The 24,136-nt window shown below is 41.2% G+C and overlaps 1 protein-coding gene across 1 annotated transcript in view; it reads right to left on the bottom strand.

The window, feature by feature from the left end:
* The window catches only part of LOC124171049 (CUGBP Elav-like family member 5), a 379,376-nt gene extending 370,360 nt beyond the window's left edge, over positions 1-9,016 (bottom strand). Inside the window, exon 1 of the mRNA XM_046550200.1 lies at positions 7,949-9,016. Within this exon, the coding sequence (XP_046406156.1) occupies positions 7,949-8,393 (445 nt within the window). The 5' untranslated portion in view covers positions 8,394-9,016. The remainder of the gene's footprint in view (positions 1-7,948) is intronic.
* Positions 9,017-24,136: the final 15,120 nt, after the last annotated feature.

Here is a 24,136-nt window from a genome sequence, read left to right as displayed (position 1 = left end):
AACATTAATAAATGGTATTTCGTCATTTAATTTAAAAATTTTATTAATTGATACATTCTCCATTGTTTTTAAAAAATTGTTTTTTTATCAAATCGGTAATATTCTTATTTTCATATTATTATTCTGATTGAAATTCATATTTTTCAGTTTTTTTTCCCATTCATTATATGTATAATAAAATAATATTGTATATATATAAAATATATGTAATATAAATAATGTTATATTCCAAGTAGACATAGGATAGGCTAATATAATAGTAACTCGATTAAGCAGTGTAGGTATATGCAATTGGGACTCTTGTGTCGTAATCCTAAATCTCTGAAAGAAGTGTGTTACTGGTGCCCCGCAAATGTTAAGTTCTCTTCACAAATTTTATATACTTATTTTAACCACCGCAAATGGCACACAGGCTTCTATATTGGCTTATCTTCAATTATTTGAGAGGTATGTTTGTGGAAATTGCTCAATTATAAATAACTGTACTGATAACTCCACATTGGTTGACTTCATCAAATAAATTCAAACTTATAGAGAACAATAGAAAAAGCAAAACATCAAGATCAAAGGTAATAAAAGGGCTTATGGATTGGAGAAAGAGAATTTTTTTATGTAGCGTTCTTGCAGTATCATAGGCTTTTAAAAAACGCAAACATGTGGATATTTATCTCTATTATTATACGTACTAGAGATAGAAAAGCAACTTATTTAATTTTCATACAAATGATATTAGTATGAAAGATTTGGCGCTGACACTTGCTCAAGGATCCATTAAGGTTTTTAGCATATGATTTTTATGCACTGGTAATGGGTAAACTATAATAAAACTCGTGTTTTACATGAAATTTTCCCTTAATCATCTTGAGAAAGAACTATCATTACTTATCGCAAAACGGTGATAAATTGACAAATTCATGACAAATCATGATAACACTATATCTGACGCATGAATCTGATTTTTTATGAAGATAATTTGGAGACATGTTTAAAAGGGTATATAAACATTTAACTTACTAAAAGATAAAACTGTAGGTCAAGTTATCCACGGGAATTGTAGCCTTTTCTATTCGGCTATCTGTGGGGGGCTTTGTGCCCTTGCGATTCCAGTAGGCCACTCTTGGCCCGCCATTTGATTTCCCAAGGGCTAGAGGCCCAAATAACGCGCGCAATGCCAGTGACTGGGATCGGTTCCCACCCACGACCTGCATGTAGCCACAGAGCTTTTGTCTATCAAACATGTCAGGCCAGATTCAGACAGGTAGTCCATTATTCTGGCCGGAGGTAATGAAGACCGCTTAGATATTTTGTAAAATAAGAGCTATTCTAACAAAACTAAATACGCCTGTAACTATTCCATACATTTAAAAGTATTCAAGCATCACACTGCATGAAACTGCATATTAAAATAGTAATCGGAGACAGGTCTTGAACACCTGTACTGACCACAGTAATTTTCAAAATATCCTATTCATTTCCTAAATCAAATATCTTTTTTGTTACCATCCATCAAAACTACCGTTTCTTAAAAATGTGTTTACTTAGAATGCTGGCAACTATCTACTTCATAACTAGGTTTAAACCTGCCTTTGAAATGATACCGTGATTAAATAATGTTATATTCCAAGTAGTAACCATAAATATTACTGTAACAAGGGATAATTTATATTGTAAACGCACGACGTCTCCAAAGAATAATACTAATTGCGCTTGCTCTCCCTAAAGTTTACAAAATATGATGTGTCCGCAAAAAAAGTATAAAATATGATGAACAGCTGTGGTTTCAGCGAAAATACCCCAGCACAAAGACACTAGTCTCCAAGACTGAATACACGCGAGTTGCACCGTTAAATGGAATGATCACGAACCTCAGATTTCCGTGGAAAACTGATAACAAAGAAGTGATTACTCACGGTCATAGTGCCCAAAGTCGGAAGCAGGGAAAATCGAAAGGCGAGCGCCGCCGGTCTAACCGCATGCCCACCAGCCGGAAAGGACACGTGCCTCACGTTCGAGAACATTCGACGCCGTAGCATAATGGGATTGCGCGGGGTCATCCTCAAATCGTCGGGCACAACAAGCACACCTTAGCACGGTGTCTTGGGCGTAAAGCGGACCGCAGGCAACGCAACCTCGTGTACCGTTTAATTTTCTAAAGGGCCCGAGAGGTAAAAATGATTGTTTGTTCGAGGTGTCGGCCGGTAAAGCACCGACATGCCTTGCATCCGGTTGGAAATCGCGGTAGCCTTTGTTCGTGGTTGAACCGCTGATATATTCAGCAGATAGAAATAACCAACGGATAATTTAATGAGAATCAAATATATGCGGCTCAATCGGCAACAAATGTCAAAGTTGCTGCAAAACCTCAAGAAAATTACGACAGTTATCGAGTATAAGAAAAAATTGACTTCACTAGTAAAACAAAACTAGCATTACGAATAATAAATATTCAATTAAAGTGAATTAAAATAAAAGTTGTAATATTCGGGATGAGAAGGCCTTATCAAATTATAATAATCATATCTTTCCAAAAAAATATATATATAATAATTGTGGTGAACAGAGTCTGAACTGAATTCTTTAGTGACTTAGTGATTATTTACTACAGCTGTTATTTACAGTGACCTTAGATGCCTTCATTAATTCGCAAAAAATTGTTTTTCTTGTGAAGAAATTTATCCCATAAAATAGTAATATATAGATCTAAAATGCATGCGTCAAAATGAGAAATGATCAAAAAAAGCTGAGGTAAGTAATTATTCTCAGTTATTCTGGCACTTGAAATTCACACACTGCGTTGCTTCTACAATGACATCATATCATTTTAAAATAAAATAGTATAATATTGTCACATATTTTATCAATACTATAATTGTTCAACGCAATTAAAACCCAAAGGCCAACCTAGCACGTATGACTAAACTAAGGAAAATAATGATGTTCACCTGAGAGTGAAAATCATGTTAGCTATTTTAGACATTGGAAAATTATTAGTTCCCACATTTAGATCAAATATTTCAATGATTTATCAAATAATTTAGTAAGCGCCTACACCTAATATAATTGGAGATGACAAAAAATTAGTGAAAAGGAAATACTTTTCACCTGGAGGCCTTAATCAAACATGCACACAAAATAGAAGATGATAAGAGGCTATGATGGGAAAGACAGTGTTCTTAAATTGAAATCTCTCGGCTGAGAGCAATAAAAAAATGAAGAAAATATTGAAAGAATTACTCAGTTCAAGGTGTATTTCAGCTGCATAAGTTAAGGAGCTTCTACCCATCTCCACGGCAATGGCTCCGCCTCTAATAACCAGACTACCAAACCCTTATCGGTATAAGTAAGATAATTTTTTTTTCTCAAGTTGACCGCAAAAGCCGATGTCGGAAACTCCAGTGCCGCTCCGCTTACTCTCTCTTTAGATTACGTATTCCCATGATTAGGCTGAAAAACCTCAAAAGCCGCAGATCAAAATGAGATCAAAGGATTACTATTACATGAAAACGCAAAATATTAAGCCGACTGGCCCACGAGTATTACCAATGAACTAATGCGAATACTGTATTTTCGCCGGGGAAAAAACGGCGAATATTTTTGAATAATATTCTTTTGCCGTACATGGTTATTGTGTCATCCACTAGTTTTCGCTCGGGAATATAAATGAAACTAAATTACCACAAATCCTTAACGTTACTACATGGTCGAGATAAATGAGGCAAACCGATTGTCAGGTCCCTGCTGGGTGCTTTCCATTCATGCGACTCACGCGTCGACTTGTATCGACTCGCGGTAACTGTTTATAACTCTCCTATTCCTGTGCGTTACCGTTTGTTGACTTCTGTCACAACAGTCGGCGACACACACTGAATGGAACACGAAAACCGCGACGCAAGTTGACTTGTGTCGACGTGTGTAAATGAATGGGAAGCACCCAATTGCGTATGTAATTTAAAGTAGCATAGGCATCAACAATGAAATTCGTTAAATATATCTATATTGACCAATCTAACCAAATGAAAAATTAAGCAAATATATCGTGAGTATGGAAAGAATTTAAAAAACAATTTTCATAAGAGAGATTTTCCTAAGGTATTCATTTTGACCAGCATGTAGAGAATAAAGAAAGAAATGCAAACAAATGTCCCTTATGAGGTCACGCTGGAATATCATGGATTCAAAACGATTTTTTTAGCTCAAACTTAGATTATGCTTAATAAATCATCAACATTACACTAAAATGAGCCTCGTGACAGCCATTATTTTACCAAGAGAGAGAACGGAGAATTAGAAAATCGAAAGGTACTTCAAGAGGTCAGATCAAATGGTACGTATATCCATCAATTTCATCGCCATTGAAATTCATTTAAAGGATATTTCTATTACAGGAATGTCATTATTGACAATAGTTAGCCCAAAAAAACCTTCAATGTACAATTTGGGCGTTCGTACGCCCATAAATCGGTAATATATGTTTCGTTACCCCTCCATAACGAAACTAGCCATGAAATCGTTGGCAGGATTTCCAGATCGCACGACTTTTAGCCAAACGCGCAATAATTAACCCCTAATTAAGTGGGGTGAACTTCAAAACGTGGCGATACATTGGCAAACACGCGTCACCAATGTATTCTCACCAAAACACCTGTTTCTGGTCTAAAAGTCGGCGCTAGCCTTCAGCGTAAATATCTATTCTAAAGAATGAAAAAATCTGACAGAGAGCCTTTTAATCTGAGAGGAACTGTATGCTCATACCCACCAAAAACCTTTCTCTTTAAAATTCAATTTATGAAGAATTTATCGGTTCAGGTGTTTTCTAGCGGTTATGTGAGGAAAGGTGTTATGGTTCAGTGATTCAACCCTTCTGAGTCACAAGGATGTAACATTAGCCGTGAGTGTTAAAACACGGTATAATGAAAAAATCCTTGAATCATGCTGTATTAAAAAGATGCGTTGATTACTCAAAAATTGGCAATTTTTTAAATTTACTCCAACCAACTGTCGACAAAGTAAGTAACTTTTTTAGGTTGACGAAGTATGCAAGAACAATGTTTGGACATAATCTAAATTAATAAAATAATTTCGGAAATAAAATGGAATTTTAATTAATTTTTGTAACGCATATTTCCACTTAATATAGTATTATTTATACTGCCCGCACCATTTTCTTAACACGGTCGCACTGAATGGTGATATTCCAATGAAAATATGTTTTATCCTCAAGATATTTCTCCTAAAAGAATTAAAAGACACCGAGGAATTAAAAAATGTTCGAGAATGTTTTCATACAAAATATCGACTCAAAAGAGAGACCAATAAAATTGAGCTTGAATACTTCTGCCCTCATTGCGTTGCGTAAATACTTCTCAGTGCAAACGTATCACATTTGAATTTATATTCACGAAAGAAACTTCAGCATTAGGTTTCATGGAGTAAAGACTAAGGTAAACTTCTGAAAACGTCACCCAGCTATGTCTCTCCTCCAGAATAATTGACATATATTTGTACAAAGAAATTCTCGGGAACGTCATTCCCAAAGTTAGTATTCGTCGTGTTTTAGAGAATCATATATTGCATGAATATTCCTACTACTAACCCTGTTTGAAGTAAATGTTTACTAAAAAGACATGTTGCCACTTTTTCGTAGCTTGCATGAAATTGTCACTCTTCGTCTAGGCCTTTTCTAAACTAAGGAGCCATTGCCAGATGTCAATTTTACTCATGGTATACTTCGGCACCTTTGACTTTGAATATTTGTGAACGTGAAAACCACAGTGATCAGAAAACGGTGAAAAAGCATAACCACCACTTTTTCCCTTTGGGTTTTTTAAAGTTATATGTATAGTTTTCTGACCTGAAAAGCACCTGAGTGTACAATTAATGCATGAGTATTAAATATTATGAGACTAATAACAGGGATTGAAGTCAATGCATCGAGAGTATATCCTGCATTAACACTAACATCATTGAGAAATTATAAGGATAACAAATGCATCTCAGCAATTTAAATACCCAACAGCTTACATTGAATGGTATATCTATTTGACAAATGTATAACAAAGACTTGATGAGGTATCACAGAAAACATTATCAAGAAAAACAAAGAGGCTTTGATGATTAGGACCGAAAAACTTTGAGAAACTTTTCCATAAGAAGTCTCTAATTCGATGTAGTTTCTCAATTAAATATTTTTCTGAACACTAAGATTGATCCAAACCCATTCGAAATTAAAGTTTTTATTGATTGAATCGATATATTCATTTCATAAGTGCGAGACGATATAAAATTCCTAAATAGACGAACTCAATATTGAGAGAATAAAACAGAGTAAATATTGCAGCCATAGGTCCTAAAATTCAATGACAGATTTCGAATAGAACGCATTGCGTACGATAAAATCACTTTGAACGCGCAGTTAACATGAAGTGTGACGCTACTTTCACGACTGCTTGCCATATCGTCTTTCAAAAAAGACAAGTATGACGTTAAAGTTGGAGTCCAACAGATTATTTCCTCCCACTGCTTTTGGCATCGGCACTGGATAAATATCATCGTAAATCTTGAAACAATAACACGTGAAGGGAAAAAATATAATAACTTTATTCCTAATTGAGAAGGATGGCAGCCGAAACGATCGAGCAGATTGATATTTAATACAAGGGAAATGTCAACAGCATAATGACAGGGATTGATCAGAGAAATAAATCCCCACAGCTGTGTCCGCGCGAAAAATAATGACCCCGTAGCACGTGGCGCCGCAGTCCAGCCAGCTGGCGAGGGAACATGCTCGGCACGCTCCACGGGTCGAACACCGTGGTGGGGGAGAATAAAACGCTGAGGAGAACAATGGTGGGTGAAAAATAACGAGTTTAGCGAGCGAGCTATGAGAAAATAGACATGCAGTCGTTTCCTAAGCAGAATGAAGTAAAAAGGTACCCTTGACACTGCTCCTTTTGTGCTGTTTTAGAGCTCAAGGACGCCGCGGAGTGGGGAATTATAGTAGGTAACCGTCCATACTGCTAGGATACGCAACACATCTGTCTCGTGGGCTTCTCTAAAACAAAATGTCCAAAGTTTTGCTCAAAGACTTTCCCAACACACAGCGTAGACGATCATTGGTAATTCGTCCAAATTAATTCCAAATGGATACCCCGTGTATTATCTCGACAATGGTTTTTTACAATTTGCAAATTCTCTGTATCATTCGTATCATCTCAGTACAGTTGCTCGAACTGTATATACACTTATATAACGTGTAATTCGTATTCAAATCATAAATTTTTTTACGATTTTCAATCTATTTCTAAGAAATTCCACGTAAATTATTGCTGGTACTACATCTGTACAGATGTTCGAATTTTAAATACATTTATTTAACTCGTATATCGTATCCAAGGTAATATATTTTTCATGATTTTAAATACATTATTAATAAATTGCACGAAAATTATTACTGGTCTTACATCCCATGAATTTTAATTTTATAGTAACTAGAAAACTACAATAAGTCTCTAGGTGATTTAACTTAAAAGGATGGTTTGCTTAAGTGAGGATAAAGTTCACCCCAGTCTCATCTACAGGTGAGTGTATATCACACTTTCAGGGAAGGGGGGGCACTTCCTTCCCTGGGCTTCCTCGCACTTAGATACCTTTATTTGGGGATGTCCGAAGTCTTCATCTGGATTTTGGACTCTTGCCTCAGCTTGCCTACTCAATAGGCTACCACTGAGTAATAAGGGTCGTTAATATTGCATGACGATACGTGGGTATAATGAACACATTTTTAGCATAAATAAACAAATATGGCACATATGTAAACTGAATATATTTTTACATCTTTTTCCGAATTTAGTGAAAATATTCGAATGATGATCGGCCATCTAATGCATAATAGTCTCATAAGATACCGCAGAATAATTCATGAACCGTTCCAACTGAAACATTCACTCACCTTTGTGCATCCCGGTGAACTTGTCCTTCAGCACGGTGAACTCGTAGATCTTGCCGAATTCCTCGAACATGGATCGGAGGTCCTCCTCTTCCAAGTGCCTCGGGATCTGCCCCACGAAAAGCTTTATGGCATCCCTGTCCTTAGGCCCGACGTTGGGCGGGGGGGCGGCGCCGGTGGCGGGTGCTGGAGGCGGGGGTGGAGGGGGTGCGGGGGCCGGCTGGTGGTGCATCTGCATGGGCTGCACCACGGACACGAGGGGTACGAGGGAATGGTGCGGCGAAGCGTGCATCAGAGGGCCCTGCGGGTGGAAGTGGATGGCATGCTGCATGGGCGGCGGGCCGGTCATGCACCCGGGGGAAGACGAGGCCGAGGACGCCGAGGCCAGCTTGCTACCGTCCGCCGCCGCGTACAGGGATGCGGGCGACGCCATGTTGGTGATGAGCATGGCGCTTGCGATTAGGAGCGGTCAAACACGTGAGTCGGATGCGTGGGCGGGCAGATCGAAGATACCGGTGTGAGATTGCGAGGAATCGATTGCCACCTCAATAACAATCCAACAAAAAAGGAGCACAGAATGGAATATCAACATCCACTATATCCAGTATCACTTTGGGTCATGACGTATACACTCCGGTGCAAACACTGAACTTTGAATTTCGCGCCCTCGCAAACGATACGAATTGACACACCAGCGCCGCCAACAGGGATTTATATTTTTGATATTTTTTCACTCCATCCGTGAATCCACGTGCTGCGGCAACACAACAGGACGTCACTGCTTTTTATCCGAGGGTCATTCACTACTCACACGTAAACACAGGCACATAAACACACTTCATCCGACGTTGGAAGCGGCACTGAATCGACACCCTCCCTCTCTTTTGTCTTGTCACTGACTCGAGGCGGAGTGGAGACTCATCCGAAAACACGCCGGTAACTCCCAGGAGCGGCGGAGAGTCGTGGGGATGACGTGTAGTGGGCTATCCCCACAGCCTTCGTCGTATTCGGAAATGATTGCCGCCTGCAATCCGAATAGGTGCGCGGTGTTCTTTTATTTATTTCAAAGGAGTAGCGATAGGGTGAGAGGAAGAGAGAGGGATGTACAGCGCGGAAGGAAGGAGGGGGCTGCTAGAGGGGGGGAGTGTGGCAGGAGGCGATTGGACCGTGGGAGGGGAAGTTGACAAAGGGAAGGGGGCAGATGGATCTGGAGGGGAGGGCGGTCAGGGTGGCAGGTTCCCTAGGCAACCACGAGAGAGAGAGTGAAAGGAGGAGGGGGTTGCCGCTCTCTCCCCCGCCCTCTCTCCTTTACTCAAGAATACGCACACTCAAAACAAACTCGACACGAAAACCGCGGCGCGCGCGAAAACAGGAACACGCGTTTTGACCGAAACCGAACGCGACGCACTACGCAAGCGGAAATGGTTCGCGAGAAATTGAGTTTCCTTCGAGTGGAAAACGCTAGGAACAAGGACGTGAATGAACAAATGACCTAGACACGAGTATTGCGGAGAATGACGGCGTCGAAAGAATGCGTTTGCGCGGTAGAGGAGAGGACAAAAACAAAACGAATCACGCTCGCGTCCGGAGGACTTGTTAAATGCGTAGTAGGGACGCGTGACGTTGCCGGCTTGTGCCCCGGGCGTGTGCGTGGGAGAGACAGGGAAGATTGGTCGGGAGCACGAGTGCAATGAAAGGGCGAGCCCACCGTCGTCCCCACCGAGCGATAGCAAAACCCAAACTAGGGAATGACTATCGTCCGCTACTCCTTTTCTGCCTCCCCCCACCCTGGTCCCGGTGTTTCCCTCTTCCCCCCCCCCCCCTCATATCGCAACCCCCTCCCTCCTGCACCATCTCTCTCTGTCCCCCACCCCCTGAATTCGTCTCCCATCCCACCCCCTCTCCCTTCACAAAATCCCCCCCTTGCCTAACTGCACGCGTACTTCCACGACCCTCTGGGTCCCTTCCCTTACCGCCCCTTCCCCCCTTTCCACTACGCATTCTCTCGGAGCTGCCAACCCCCGTGCGTTTACGCGATCATCCCCCTTCGCAACCGCCCATATAGCGGTCCCCCGGCCCCTTCCCTAACCAAACCACCCCGACCCTTCTCTCTCTCCCCCCCCCTTAACGTATATACGCGTGATAGAAGGACTGGAAATGGGAATGAGAAGGGAGGGAGATTCGTAGCGTCCCCCCCTCTTCGACTGCGTACCCCCCTCACGGGTCCTCATCCCCCGACCCCTCTGGTTCCCCTTCCACCTCGAGGCCTCCCTCGCAAAGCGACCCGGCAGCTGACTCACCAGACGCAGAGGCGATGGGCGTCTAGGACTTCCCACTCCACTCTTTTTCGCTCTCCTTCCGTTCCTCCATTTTAGCGCGCAACACCGCCGATCAGAGAAAGCCTTCCCTCCACCCTCAACCAGCGGGGACGTTGAGGATGGCACGGTGGTGATGGAGATGGTGTTGGCGGTGGGCAGGAACCGGGATTGTCTCGTAACACGGCGACGAATGGTGTCCCATTTTTTTAATTAATCGATACACACAAAAGACAATCCGGAAGAGAGCAAAATAAGTTGTTCGAACGGATCGTCGTCTTCGTTTCGAGAGGATTCGGATCAGAATGCGGCACGTCCGTGAGACAATGGAGCCCGGTCGAAGGACGGGAAACAAAAGCCGTAACGAGCGAGTGCGGAGCGTTGAAATGCAAATATTTCGAGCGTATTGAATGCAATCCCAGAAGGGTTCATCGAGTTGGTTTTTTTTCATCGCGGGAAAACTTTCCTGAAAGCTACCATACAATCACAGAGGGATCACATATTGATTTTTCGCGAGATAAAATGGGCATTAATTTCAAAACGGAAACTTTCACCGGATATCAAGTGACATTTCCGTTCGTCTAAGGGTTTTTAAAGACGTTTTAAATCTTTTTGCTTCTCCTAAAGGAATAAAATGACTTCCATGGAGAAATGCTTCAGGTAACAAAAAACAAGCCTGAAAAGATATTAGCAATTTACTTAATGCAATTTGTAAATAATGATGAAGAGCTGTTGGAACTTACAAGAAGTAAATATTGGTATTTTTAGTATAAATAAAATACTTGGATGAATATCACAAGTTTTCACCTAGGCGTACAAAAAATCTGAGTTTCAACGCTGGAGAAAACACATCGAGCCAGCTCAAAATATTGATAAAGGATATAAATGAAAAGTCGTCCTTCGATTTATAAGGGTGATATAAAAGAAAAATGGTGTGGAGAACGGGGTGAAACCATTTTGAGGATTATTAACCAATAGTTATAATAACGCGGCCATTGTACAAGCGTTGCAAAAACTTAAGATGCTCTACTACGTACTGAGTCACAGACTGCGCTATCAACATCACAGATTTCTTTAAGAATGAAATCCTTCATCATTGTTACAAACGGAGAGGAATAATGAAGGTAATACCTATATATATTAAATTTTCATGGTGGTATAGCATTATGTAATCATAAAATTGCACCTGAAGCATTCTTTGCCTCAAGCTAGTTTTAGGGCTATCGGTCTCCGACCACAAATAAGAGCATGAAAATGGAATCGAACGGTGGAGTTTCAAGATGCAGCTCACAGCTGGAAAGGTGTCAGTCGGCTAATCTGAAGAGCAGAGCACACCCAACAGAGTCGATTTCGAGGACTTGCTGGTCCTTAGAAAGGGGGAATGGACGGCGAATAGTTGGCGGGGGGCGCAACCCTTGAAGAGCACGGACGAAAATGTTGCCGGCATCCTAAGGGTCCTCAGCTTCCCTCCGCGCTACTCCTATCGCCAGCAGCCACCCTGTCCTCCCTAGTGGATCCCTTCCCGTCACACACAACTCTCCCCCCTCCTCCCCCCAGGGTGTTTCCCAATCCCAAACCCACCCACCGGAGGCCTCCTAATGCTCAACACCTCCCCTCTTCCCCCCTCAATCCATCCCCACGGATGCAACTCCTCCCGCGTAGCAACGCCCTCCCCTCCTCCGAATATCAGCCCTCGTAACCAAGAGAGCAAGCAACTCCCGGCGAGGGACCGCAGAACCGTCCCGATCGCAAAGTTCTAATGCCTGGAGTGAGTGGACTCTCAGGGTAACGGTTCCCAGAAAAATCTCAGCCACCATAAGGATACGTTGGTAGCTTATATGGTCCTTTGTAAGTGTAAACGTATTACAAATTTTATTTTAAAAACGAATTCGTGGATAATGGGCTCTTTCACCAATATATTTTTACAGTCAATTTAAATAGAATTTGAAAAATAAAATGAAAAAGAATTTTCCGGCCTCGGCGGCGGCAGGGTAAGCTCCTCGCGTGGTAAGCCGAAGGTGGCGAGTTTTAGTCCCGCCTAGGTAGGTTGCCCATATTCTGGGACGTTTTCGTTGGTGCAGCAATTAATAAAACATTATCCTAAATTTATCGGTTTTTGATCCGTAACCTACTTTTTGAGCTATTCCAGGCGAAAATTCGATGCCGATTACCATTTCACACGTAGGTTGAGGACGTCACTAACTCATTCCGAGTGCGTCAGCACTTCTAAGCTACTCTCCAAAATTGAGTCTTGAGTTTCGGCCTCACGTGGTTCGTTGCTGTTTTCACGTTTTAGGGCTATTTCTTCCCTCAATGACAAGTTCACCCTGAATCAAAAATCACAGCCAAAACTCTAACGACGTCATCAACTCATGAAAAGTGGGCGGCAAGTTTCATGTTTTTTCATTTTAAAGTTACGAAAGGATGGCCGAATGGGAAGTTTTATTTTCGCCGTAACTTACATCTTACCTTCCTTTTAGCGATTTCTATTAATGAATTGCGCCTTCGAGTCTGCACAAACGACCCCATTTGTAGGCAATTCGAGAAACCAGGCAAAAGAGACGCCAGCTATCGGCCGCATTCGGAAGTAGAGCTTCGAGGATACCAAGCAATTACCTTAGGACACCACGTTAGCAAATCAATGGCAATGTTGGGTATTTTTTATTTATCTTGTTATTTTGTAGGTATTGAGCTATTTTAACGTAGTAAGTAATGTATTTTATGCATTCGTCTTTACGTATAATGCCTGTTAGTTTCCATTCATTGCAACAATTCAGCATTTACTATGACGGTGGTTTGTAGTTTTAACCAGAGACGACAAGTGAAACGAAACGAAATTCAAAACAAGTAAAATTTCAATAGTTTCGTTCCCGGTAGCGAAATGTAGAAACGAAATGGATTTAAACCCGGGGAGCTAAACTCAGGGCCGAAATTAAATCGGAGTCAAAGCTACTTCTGGTCGAAACTTAACAAAAACTTTGGGACAAAACTAAATACAGATAATGCTTCGCACCAGAGGGACCACGTGTTTCACCTTCAAACAGTTAAGTTTCGACCCACACACCGAGTACGAAGTGTGGTTGAATGAAGTAGAGGTTCGGCTTACCGCCATTAGATGCATGGGGCACTCATATTTGTAGTACTAACGGGGAATGGTGAACGCAAACTGGCCATTTGATTGTTAACTCACTGATTTAACCTCTCTACACGCATATCAAACGTACCTAATAGGTCGAAAAAAATATTCCCTCTAAGTCTCCCCCACTCAACTTCAGGGATCGAAACTTAACTATGATCAGCGGAGTTTCGATTAACTTTTCAAATATATATGGGCCAAATTTGCAACAAAAAAATAAACACATTAAGGCCTTTTTACACTTTGCATTAACTTATGTTAATATGTAGCAGAATGAACGCGTGAATGAACACGAAAATGCACCGTATAACCACCCTATTTTCCGAATGTATGTTCATTAAATAGAACCTGTTCAAATTTGTTTCGTGAATTCGTACATGTTCCCTTCTGCTCCACAAAAATCTGTCATTAATTCGTTTAATTAACAGACATTAATTCGCACGTGTTAATGCTACTTGTTAATAGGCCTTAAAGAGCGAAAAGTGTTTTGGTAATAACTATAACAAAAAAAACTGATAAGCTAATTTCCCGTTCATTGATCAGTTAAATTAATCAAGAAATTTACACCATTAGCAGCGTGGTCTACTACAAATTTATAAACTAAAATTATTCTTCGAAAGATATCGCCCCAACTACCACCTTAAATTTCACTAATCCTCGTCAGCAGTCACGCGATCAAAATCTGACGGACATGCGCAGAAGCCGTCTGTCTATTATAAATTCGTGTGGTTACGAGAGTTGCCTCCCCGACCCTTCACTCGTTTTGCACCCTTCCACTCAGCCTCCCTCCAATTTCGCCGTCCATCCATCCACCTCCCCATCTTTCCCTTCTTTCATCTCTCTCTCACTCTCTTCCACTCGAGTTTCGACCTCATTCGTCCGCCAGACGGGCTGTGATGAAGAGAGAGAACCATCGATGAACCTACGCCAACGCTCAAAGCGCATGCGCCGTGACGAAAAGGTTTACGTACCCGAATCAAACGGAAAACGAGAGAGCAATACATTCTCTGTCCCACGAGGAACTCGTCCAGAATTTTCCTTAAGTTTGACGCCCATTTTTGGACGTCATAAATCAGCTCCGAACTTGCCATTCTTAGCATATAAAATATACCTGGTCACCATAGATGTACATGGTTTTAAAAATGTGGTCTCCATAACTGCAGGCTTATATGCCTCAATTGCTTTTTCTTTCTTCAAGGTGGAATCGACAAATAAAATAGGACCAAAAGCAGTACAAAGTGAGCATTATCACTTTGTATAGTTCATTCAATAGATAATGTCATCTCATGCTCAAAATCCTATTCACTTCCACCTCTTTTCCCGTTTGCGTAAACACACCACTCTTCAACAACCGATTGTGCCTTTGCAAATAATTAATTAACACCCTGGACCCCATAATGTTTTTATCTCATCTACCAATCTCTAAACTCTCATCACCCACCACGCGGCTTACTTTACGCTACTTTACTTCCCTGCCAATACCACCTACTCCATCCTCCTCCATGCTCACATCTCACATCCATTGAATGAAATAATCAACACCTTCCCAAAAGTTTATTTGTCTGGGTTACGCAACTTTTAAAGCCATATCTCCTCCGATACCACCTTCAATTTCACCTTGCTAGTGGTAATTCTAAATCGGGAATCGTACTATGCTTTTTATTGTTGCGAATTTCATCACCCTGAGTATCTTAAGTTTCAAAGCCCACCCTTTCGATGCCATATCCTAAAAAACTTCAATGTACTATTTCGAACCTGTCACTTGAACGGCGGTGAAATATATATGAATTGCTATGAGCAAAATTCCCCTAAATTCAGTCTCTGCTAACTGCTTTAATTGGAAGGATGTTTTAGATAGATGAGGGAAGAGCTCACCCAAACCTCCACTTCCGACGAGTGAATTTCATACTTTCAGGAAAGGGGAGGGCAGTTCTTTCCCCAAGGACACCACTACACGAAGAATTTTGTTCATGGCGTGGAAAACCATCATATAGATTTGAAAGGGCACCCTCAAATGCTATACCAACGAGTACAGAGCATTCGACTTCATATCAAAACACTTTCATCTTCTACCAAAAACAAGAGGGAACATAGTTGCCACAATAACACACAAATTACATAAAGAGCGTTTTCCAGGAGTAATTTTAAGGTTCTTTCTTTGGATCTGAAAAGATAAAAGGAACAGGGAAATAAATTTTGCTACTGTATGCTATTCGTGCACATCATTTGGACTTCAATGCGTATTTCTACCCTAGAAAACAATAAACATTTGAATTAGGGGAACTGGCGAAAAAAAAATTGAATAAAATCTACGAAAAAACATTTTAGCACAATAATTAACACGATACACGCTGTTTACACTGAAGTCGGCCACGCACACTGGTCCTCTACACGCAACCAAAAATGGGTATGGTAAGGCATTTGGAGGAGGCGGCTGAGAGCTTAGGTTATTTGCGCCATGAGGTTAGGTAGGTAAGGTGAGGTTGAGAGATACCCGGCGTCGGCATTAGCCAGCTCTTAACGAATGGCGCAAAGGGGACATTGGTTTAATGTCCCATCCGGTGGACAGAGTTTTGCGCTTGAAATGTCCTCCACACGACATTCAAGAAGGGATCTGGCAGTCTATGAAAAAATTTGTGCCACCGTCGGGTTTTTAACACGAGCCAACAGGGTTGAAAGCCAACACTCGAGTCAACACCAACACCAACCCGATCCCAGTGACTAAAATTATATATGGTTTAATCTTATAAAAGCATGATTTTGATCATTGCCAGAGAATTAAAAAGCGAACAAAAACCTCGTTCTACAGTCCTCTCACCGAAAATACCTCTTCTGGTTTTAGTGCCCTAAAGCCCGTTTACTTTACAGCCCCAAAACTATGTCGTCGTTAAGTCATCTCAATGCCAACAAAACGTCAGATCCATTTCGTTATGAGTGTTAGGCTTTATTATGACAATGAGCTTGATTGAAAAAAGTGATATTTTAAACAAAACTGCATTAATATAATCGTCAAATATTCCAGTTTTCATATCAACCAAACGTAGAAGAGATGTTTTTTTGCTTTACCTAAGGTCACGCCAATATTTCGGTAATTACTAACGTCATGCTTCGTGTGGCATAACGTGAGCCAATATGTCAGAGGCATGAAGGGCATTGCGAGGTAAAACATCCGCTATAAAAACCTTCTGTTCTTGGGAAATCGGATAAAGATCGTGCATTGCCATCGTGACATATCCTCCGGAGATTTACATGCCAGATGGCTCGACGCGCGGACCAAAAAGGGTGAATTCCGAACGATATATATTAGAAATGCATCGTCGAAATATCCGCGCAGCATTAACTGGAGCTCCAGGGCGTGGAAATATGGGGAATAATATAAAAAAATACGAACTCACGTTGCGAGCGGGAGCGAACAAAACCACGAGTCTTTCGGGACGTCTTCTCCTCCTCCGGAATCCGTGCCACGACTTCGTGCTTCCCGTAACGTGAAATATATAGCTAAACGGAATGGAGAGAGAAGAGAGAGAGAGAGTAGTATGTGTTTCGAATGGACTGCGAACATTTTTTTTTCGACTGAGGGAATCTAATTTTGTTCCTCACGGACCGGAACTCGAATTACCCCGCCGGCCCATCCGTCCCTGCCGGTGCTCTTTCACTCGATTCCTCTTCTGCAGTCTCTTCATCTGCCATTCTTCTCCCTCGCTCGCCTCCCCTACCCAACCACTCACTCACCCCCTCCCGTACCCCATTCGAAGTGCGCCCTCTACCGTTCGCCACTACTAGCTCCGATATATATCTCTCACCCCGCGCACGCCTTGCCCTTCCCCCTAATACCTCGGCCGCGTTCTAATAAAAAGTTGAGACAGGTTTATTCAATGGGACCGGGGAACGTATGATCAGCGGGAAATATATATAGATACGCTGCCGGGTGCACGAGCACGGTGGAAAACCAGTTTGCTAACGGGCAAATGCGATGAGCTTGGGTTCGTATCCCTTTGTTAGAGCTTATATAGGCTTGGATCCCTTTGAGCATAAACATAACATCTGTGCTTTTGGTCATATTTGTAAAAAGCAACGTACATTGAATAAAATGGAGTGCTTGGGAAGTTTTTTTAGTCAGAATAGAGGATTTTTAGTACGGAAAAGCTTAAATCATTGGAGTCATAAAACAAAGCGTTTTCGATAAATATGGGGACATTTTAATCCATGAAACGGTATTTTCACATGAATCATTGTTAAATAATGAGAAATATAAGGGACAATACCGTCTACCTCATCATGGTGATAGTCTTCATTAGCTATGACGACTAAATGAAAGTACAAGCTTGCGTCCCTATCTAAACTCGAAAATTGATTTTTACTCCAGGAGAACATTTTCCAAACGACCACTAACAGATATTTAATCAAGTGTAGCCATTGTTAATGCAGTAATATGATTGGAATTTTTATGAAACCAATGGAAAATATCTCCTTTAATGCAACATTTGAAACTGATGTACATTTCTCATAAATAAAATTGTGGTTTCAACGGAATTTTTCTCAAGCAGTATGGATGTAGGGATAACCAATTTAGCATTCCTTCATATCCATTAAAGAGTATATTAACTAACATATGAGCATTGAAATTTTACTGTTTCAACCCCCATATATTACATATTCATGGTGCATAATCAGTAACGAATAAACGCACGATAAGGCGGATCCAAAAAGCATATGCCCATCTTCAGGAAAGTGGAATAATCCAGAAATCTCCACTGTTCTAGATAGGAGAGATGGAAATTTAAGATTTTGCTCGAATTAACGAAGGAGTGATTACCCCCAAACAAAAAGGTTGAGCGCTGGAAGAATAGAGCCAGGAGTCCCGCGGATTCAAATTACGAGAGGGATAGTGGAAACAAGAGAAAGATTTTCCCCGAGCAGCGAACAAACGAAATGCGAATTTCCCGAGTCCAATTTTTCCATATCAGTTGTATCTCTTTGTGCATCTATTGAAAGGAAAATTGTGACAGAGGTAACCACAGAGGTAAAATAAACGGTCAAGAGGACTAGATTCGAACAGTGATTTCTATACATTTCTTTTAAATCCCAAAAAGTGTTGGATATCAACCTTATTTTCAGAAAATACCCCGTTATTATGGAAATTAAAACATGTTGCATTCCACCTAAACCTACTGCTCTTTTTCCTTTCACGCTGTGCCCACAGTCTTTTTACATTTTACTGAGTCGTCATATTAACTGTCTCAAACAAGGTATTATCTATCTGTCCGCTGCTGTCTCTCCAAGCCTGAGGAGTTAAATTACATGAACCGTCGAACTTTCCCGGGCACTCATTACTACGTTACCTGGTAATTCCACGGTTACTAACCAGAGTTAATCCCGAACGAGTTAAGCTTACCCCCTCTAAAGATAATATGCGAAGCTGATGTGCAAATGAATACGCAAAAAGATGAACCTACCAAGACATCAAGTTGTATTACGGAATACCTATTTTTGGGTAGCGATTTCAACTCGATGGGTAAGGCCTCCCTGCCCACCTGCCCGCCGAAGTAACGCATATTTTGGCTCCATTCGAATTGAAATACGCGATCTACTAAGACATTCCAAATCTTTCCTGAGCTATGGAAATTAACTACAACATTTCTTACCACTTTCGCATCACAAGTACAATTAATGCATTTAAATTACCAAATGGGATAATAATTCAAACTATTATCCTATTCTCGGCATAATTTGCCTATTTTTTTACTTAAGTCGAAAGTCGCAGCATTATAATCCTGAACATAAGTGATTGATACTGTGAAAATTGGTGAGGAGAAATACAAAACATTCAATGCGTCGGCCATTCTAGCGACGAGAGAAAAACTGCAGAGAGTACTCGGAGACTCACTCTCTCGACGTAACTCATTCCACTCCATAGACTCCCGAGAATAAAAAAAATCTCACTCGTTTCCTGCACTATGTTTCATTCACTTGTTTTGATTACTACCGTCCGAGAGAACCGTGATTTATTCCATAAAGTTCAAGCTCTCAGCCAACCCCATTAAGAGTAACGGCGTGCGAAGATGGATTCAAGGCCTGGTGGTTCGTGACAGGAAAAAGCTCTCCAAGCACGTCAGCCGCGGCGGTGGCGGACGACCAGAAAGGGTGCGAAAGAGAAAAGGGGCGGGGGAAAGAAAGTGGAGGGCACGGGGGGGGGTGGAGGGGGCTCTGCTGCGGAAAAAGATGACTCACGCCGAGCAACACGATCTCCCACGCAGGCATCATACTATTTCATCACTAAGATTGATGAACGTTCCTACAACTATCCGCAGAAATCACGAGTTGTAGTGCGTAAAGGAAAACATTTTCTGAAGCATTTACTCACGTTCGAGAAGAAAATCGAAAATATTCCCCGTCATGCACATATCTATTTTTTGCGGACTCGGGGTTATCCTAAAATCATATTAAAATCTGGAATAAGCACTCGTTTGTGAAGGCTTTAGCACTATTAGTATGCTCCTCTAATTGACCACTGTATTTTCATTAACCTACATTCGAATTTAAATGGGTTTATCACGGTTTTGGTACGCAAAGGACAACATTTCTTGAAGTATTTGCAACCAGCAAGCGTCATCAATGATTCAGCGCTCTTAATATAATTTATAAGTATAACCGTTCCACCAAAAAATAACGGAACTAAATTTTATCCAATAAACTGCTAATATACATTCCCAAATAATTGTATTCTTGTCTATAAATTCTCGCGCGTCGCCAAACAAGGATGCAGAATATTTTATCGAGATTTTCCACTTCCCTATCACAATTTTGTCACTCTACGAATCGACGGTTTCGGTAACACCAAGCTGTCGCGAATACAGTTCCATGGGAATGAGTATCAGACCACGGATATTTTTCCCTTCGGAGTGAAAAAAAAATTAACAGTAGCAGCGGCACCGGGCAGATATGAGGTACAGCGGCGACGCGAGATAAAGGGAAAACGAAATTATTCCGCGAGATAAAAGCTTGACACCAGCGTCCACGCCAACAGCGGGTTCAAACACACACACGAACACATTCGGGCGCGTGCACAATGGCGACCGGCGGCCTCTCTTTTATTTTCAATGCCGGCCCCGGGGGTATGGAAGGGGAGGAAAGGGGGGCTGATGGGGTGGTGCAGGATAGAAAGGCACGTGGAAGAGACAGAAAAACCCTTTCCGTACTACCATTCCAACCCCTCCCATATACGTGCATCACTCAAAAGGAGTCAATAATTCACGGAATAAAATATTGCGCAACCACACCACCAGCATCCCTAATGAGTCCGACAAACAATATCTACGCGGCCCCTTAAAGAGTCCGCGGGCAGTGAAAGCTACTCCCGCGACCTATGCCCCACCCCCATCCCACCCTCTAGAATAAAGAAATTATTAACACCCTGAGGGAGCTGGGGAATATTTAGAACGCCCGAGGGCATGGGGAGAGAGCGTGGACGGAGAGATACTGAAAAGAAAGGTCGGGAATGGCACAAGGGAAAGAAGATCGAATGCAGAGAGCGACTACAGTGTACGTATGTGTAGCAACGGGCAGTCCACGAGAATCTCCGCAACAATATTACATAGTATAACGTAACGCAAAGGCATTCTGGTAAGATATTAAATTTCATGAAATATATTCAAGAATGCAGACAAGTGGGACGCCGACTATCGCCAGAATTCCTAACTAGTCCTGTAAGGATACTTAGCAATTGCATAAGGAAACCAATCTGATAAATAAAGGCAATGCTGGGTATTTTCTGCTTTCCCTTGTTATTTTGTTGGTGTTGAGCTATCATAAAGTCGTTAGTGATATGTTTTATGAATTCATTGAGCGAAAATTCCACAGAGAAAAAAAACATTGGCCTTGACCAGGATTGGAAACCGGATCCCCCGATTTCCGGTCGAGTGCTTTAGCCAGGAAAGCTACCGAGGCATCTTTTCCTTCTACGGAAATTTGTGGACTATACTGGACAAGATTTTCTGGACTGCTGAGTACGTTATGCAACTAGCAGTCCAAGCCGTGCGCACTGCGCCACAGCCGGAGAGCAAAGCCCGACATTTGAACAGTAATTGTAAGACACGCTCTTGACTAATTTTAAGAATTTATAAATTTATAAAAAATAAGTACACCGGGGAAGTCCCGGTATAATCTACCAGCCAATCCCTCTCCTTTCCCCCTCACCTTCGCCTTCCCCTCCAACCCCCTTCACCTCCACAGAAGGCATCAACAGTCCCTTCTCACTCATTGAGAATGGTGGGTCACCCCACCGAAACGTCTGTGAAAAACATTTTTTAAATTTTCCTTTTTCTGTATTTTTATGTGTAGTCATCTAATTATTTATTTATTTGACTTAAGTGTTACCGCAAGAAGCGATTTCCCCAAGACCATAAATTTATGAAAGCATATTAATATTTAATGCCTATCAGTTGCCATTTATTGCTACAATTAATCATTTTCTGTGAAGGTGAATTGTAGGATTAAGGTGTTTAACACTTTCTAACCCAGAGCTGCTTCTGGGATAATCAAATTTCACGATTTTTCATTTTGAAAACTGGAAAATGTTTCACTCAATAATAATTGTGGTGGCAGCTAAATATTTCTTCAATGAAATTTAAGCCACAAAATAATGCGTAGTTTAGATATTTCCTAAAGAGAGCAGAAAATTTGTGCATATTTTATGTTGCATACAAGCAACATTGGGTTATAATGGGTAAAGGGAGCCTACTTATTAAACTTTTTCTTTCCTACCCTGATAAGTATAGTGTTCTATCATTGGAGTCATGCATTTATGGTCATTAAGAACCCATTGACTAATCGCCGTGCGCTAGTAGCGGATACTTAAGCTATAGTTTATAACTTCCTGAATCTTAATTGCTATTTTTCGTTGCCCACAGGTGTCGAAATACCTCCTCAAAACCACAAATTTCTTGACATTTTCTACTTCTTTTTTTTCAGTAGCTTAACGATTCATCCTGTTGATCTCTGCATTCTATTCGGGTTTTCACCGCGTCCGTTGTGTTTTGGCGACCACAGTTTTCTTCGACCTGAAGACGCTGACTGCAATGTCAGCGAAACTGTTGTCGCCAAAACACAACGGACGCGGTGAAAACCCGAATAGAATACAAAGATCATCTAATCAACGCCGCGAAAATCTTCGAACCTACATAATTCATCCTATTACACCAATTTTATCATCACAACACTATCCTCGATGAATCAGCCATATTAAGTCAGCGCCCTTACCAGTGATTTGAGTCTCGAACAGGTTTGCTGAACATGTTGAAATATGTTGCTGCCTCCAGAACCTGGAACTTGAGCAGGATACTGACCATAAAATTGATTTATGAAGCAGCAAATAACTGTGTTTAGAGAAGAGAGAGAGTAGAGCGTCGGATCATTCTCCAAAGAATACACTGGGTCGTTCACATCATAAAAGCAAATCACTTACATGGTAATAATATTAGACGAAAAAATCAGAGGGAAAGACTAGAATCCAGGGTAATTCTAGGAATGTATACGGAAAATTACCATAAATAAGAAAAGGAAAGAGGCATGTGATGTATAAAAATGGAGATCTAAGGTTGACTAATTGTAATCTCATCTTTCATACACAAATCAATCGATTTACATAGTATTTCATGGAATCTGTCCCATTATTTTACGCTTCAATGGTAAGTAAATATCATCTCCAATGATTTAGTTCACCAGAAATATGTCTGATATCAGCCCATTCAGAAACCTTGTTCTACCTCTCCTCCCTCATCCAAATAGATGCATTCTTTCAAGAATTTGTCTCAGCTATTCAAATCGCGGCTTTTTTATCCTGGTGTTGTAAAGTAACACTAAGACCAGCTTATATCAGCTACGCCATTCAGCGCAGGTGCGTTTCGTGGATAGAGACCGGATTAATGGGCAATAGAACAGCGGTGGGGAGAACCCTGATTCCGTAGGTTCTGGTCTACGCATAACGAATGGCACCAAAGGGACCATAGTTCCATGTATTCGCGCGGCGGAGGTATTGCTTAGAACGAGGTGCACACCACACTGAGTCCCAGGAGGGAACACAGATCCTTCAAAAAGATCGAACTACTGCCAAGTTAGGAACTTTAATCTTAGTGATTGAAAGTCTTTGCCTTCACAACTAAAACTAAAAATCAAATGGGCTGTAACTTGAGTAACGTTGAGAGCCACTTTCTTGATTACCTATATAGTTTCAATAATGTGAGTTACAACATCAGGAAAATTCCAACACATGACGCGGCACCGCTGATCATTAATCGCTAATGAATTTCTTGAAGGATAGATACCGAATTTTTTATTATTTCAGCCTTTCCCTACCATCTTATCCTACCTCCCCATATTTTTTTAGATATCTTGCCTCCCCAGTGCCTGCCAAGCACTTCCTTACTCCAATCCTTCAGCATCCACAATCTTCTTCGCTTACACGTAGAAACGCGTGTTTGATGGCGTCATTCACTTCCTCATCTCTTAAATAATGCCACCGTTTTTCCTCGAACCAACTATCGTAGTTGAATGTTCTACCCCCCCTTTAATTTAACCTAATATAAGAATGCATTCTATTTCGTTTGTATAATTTTCGGAGATGAAAGAGAAAGTATCGAAAAATATTCGATTTATAAATATTTATCATTTAAGTGAATATAAGAATTGCCTTTTTATCATAAACATTCGATTTCTTTTGCTAAAGCGAACGGCTATGAAGCG

This window comes from Ischnura elegans, chromosome 1 (genome assembly GCF_921293095.1).
Source record: "Ischnura elegans chromosome 1, ioIscEleg1.1, whole genome shotgun sequence".
NCBI lineage: Eukaryota > Metazoa > Arthropoda > Insecta > Odonata > Coenagrionidae > Ischnura > Ischnura elegans.
This window is presented reverse-complemented; position numbering and strand designations above follow the sequence as displayed.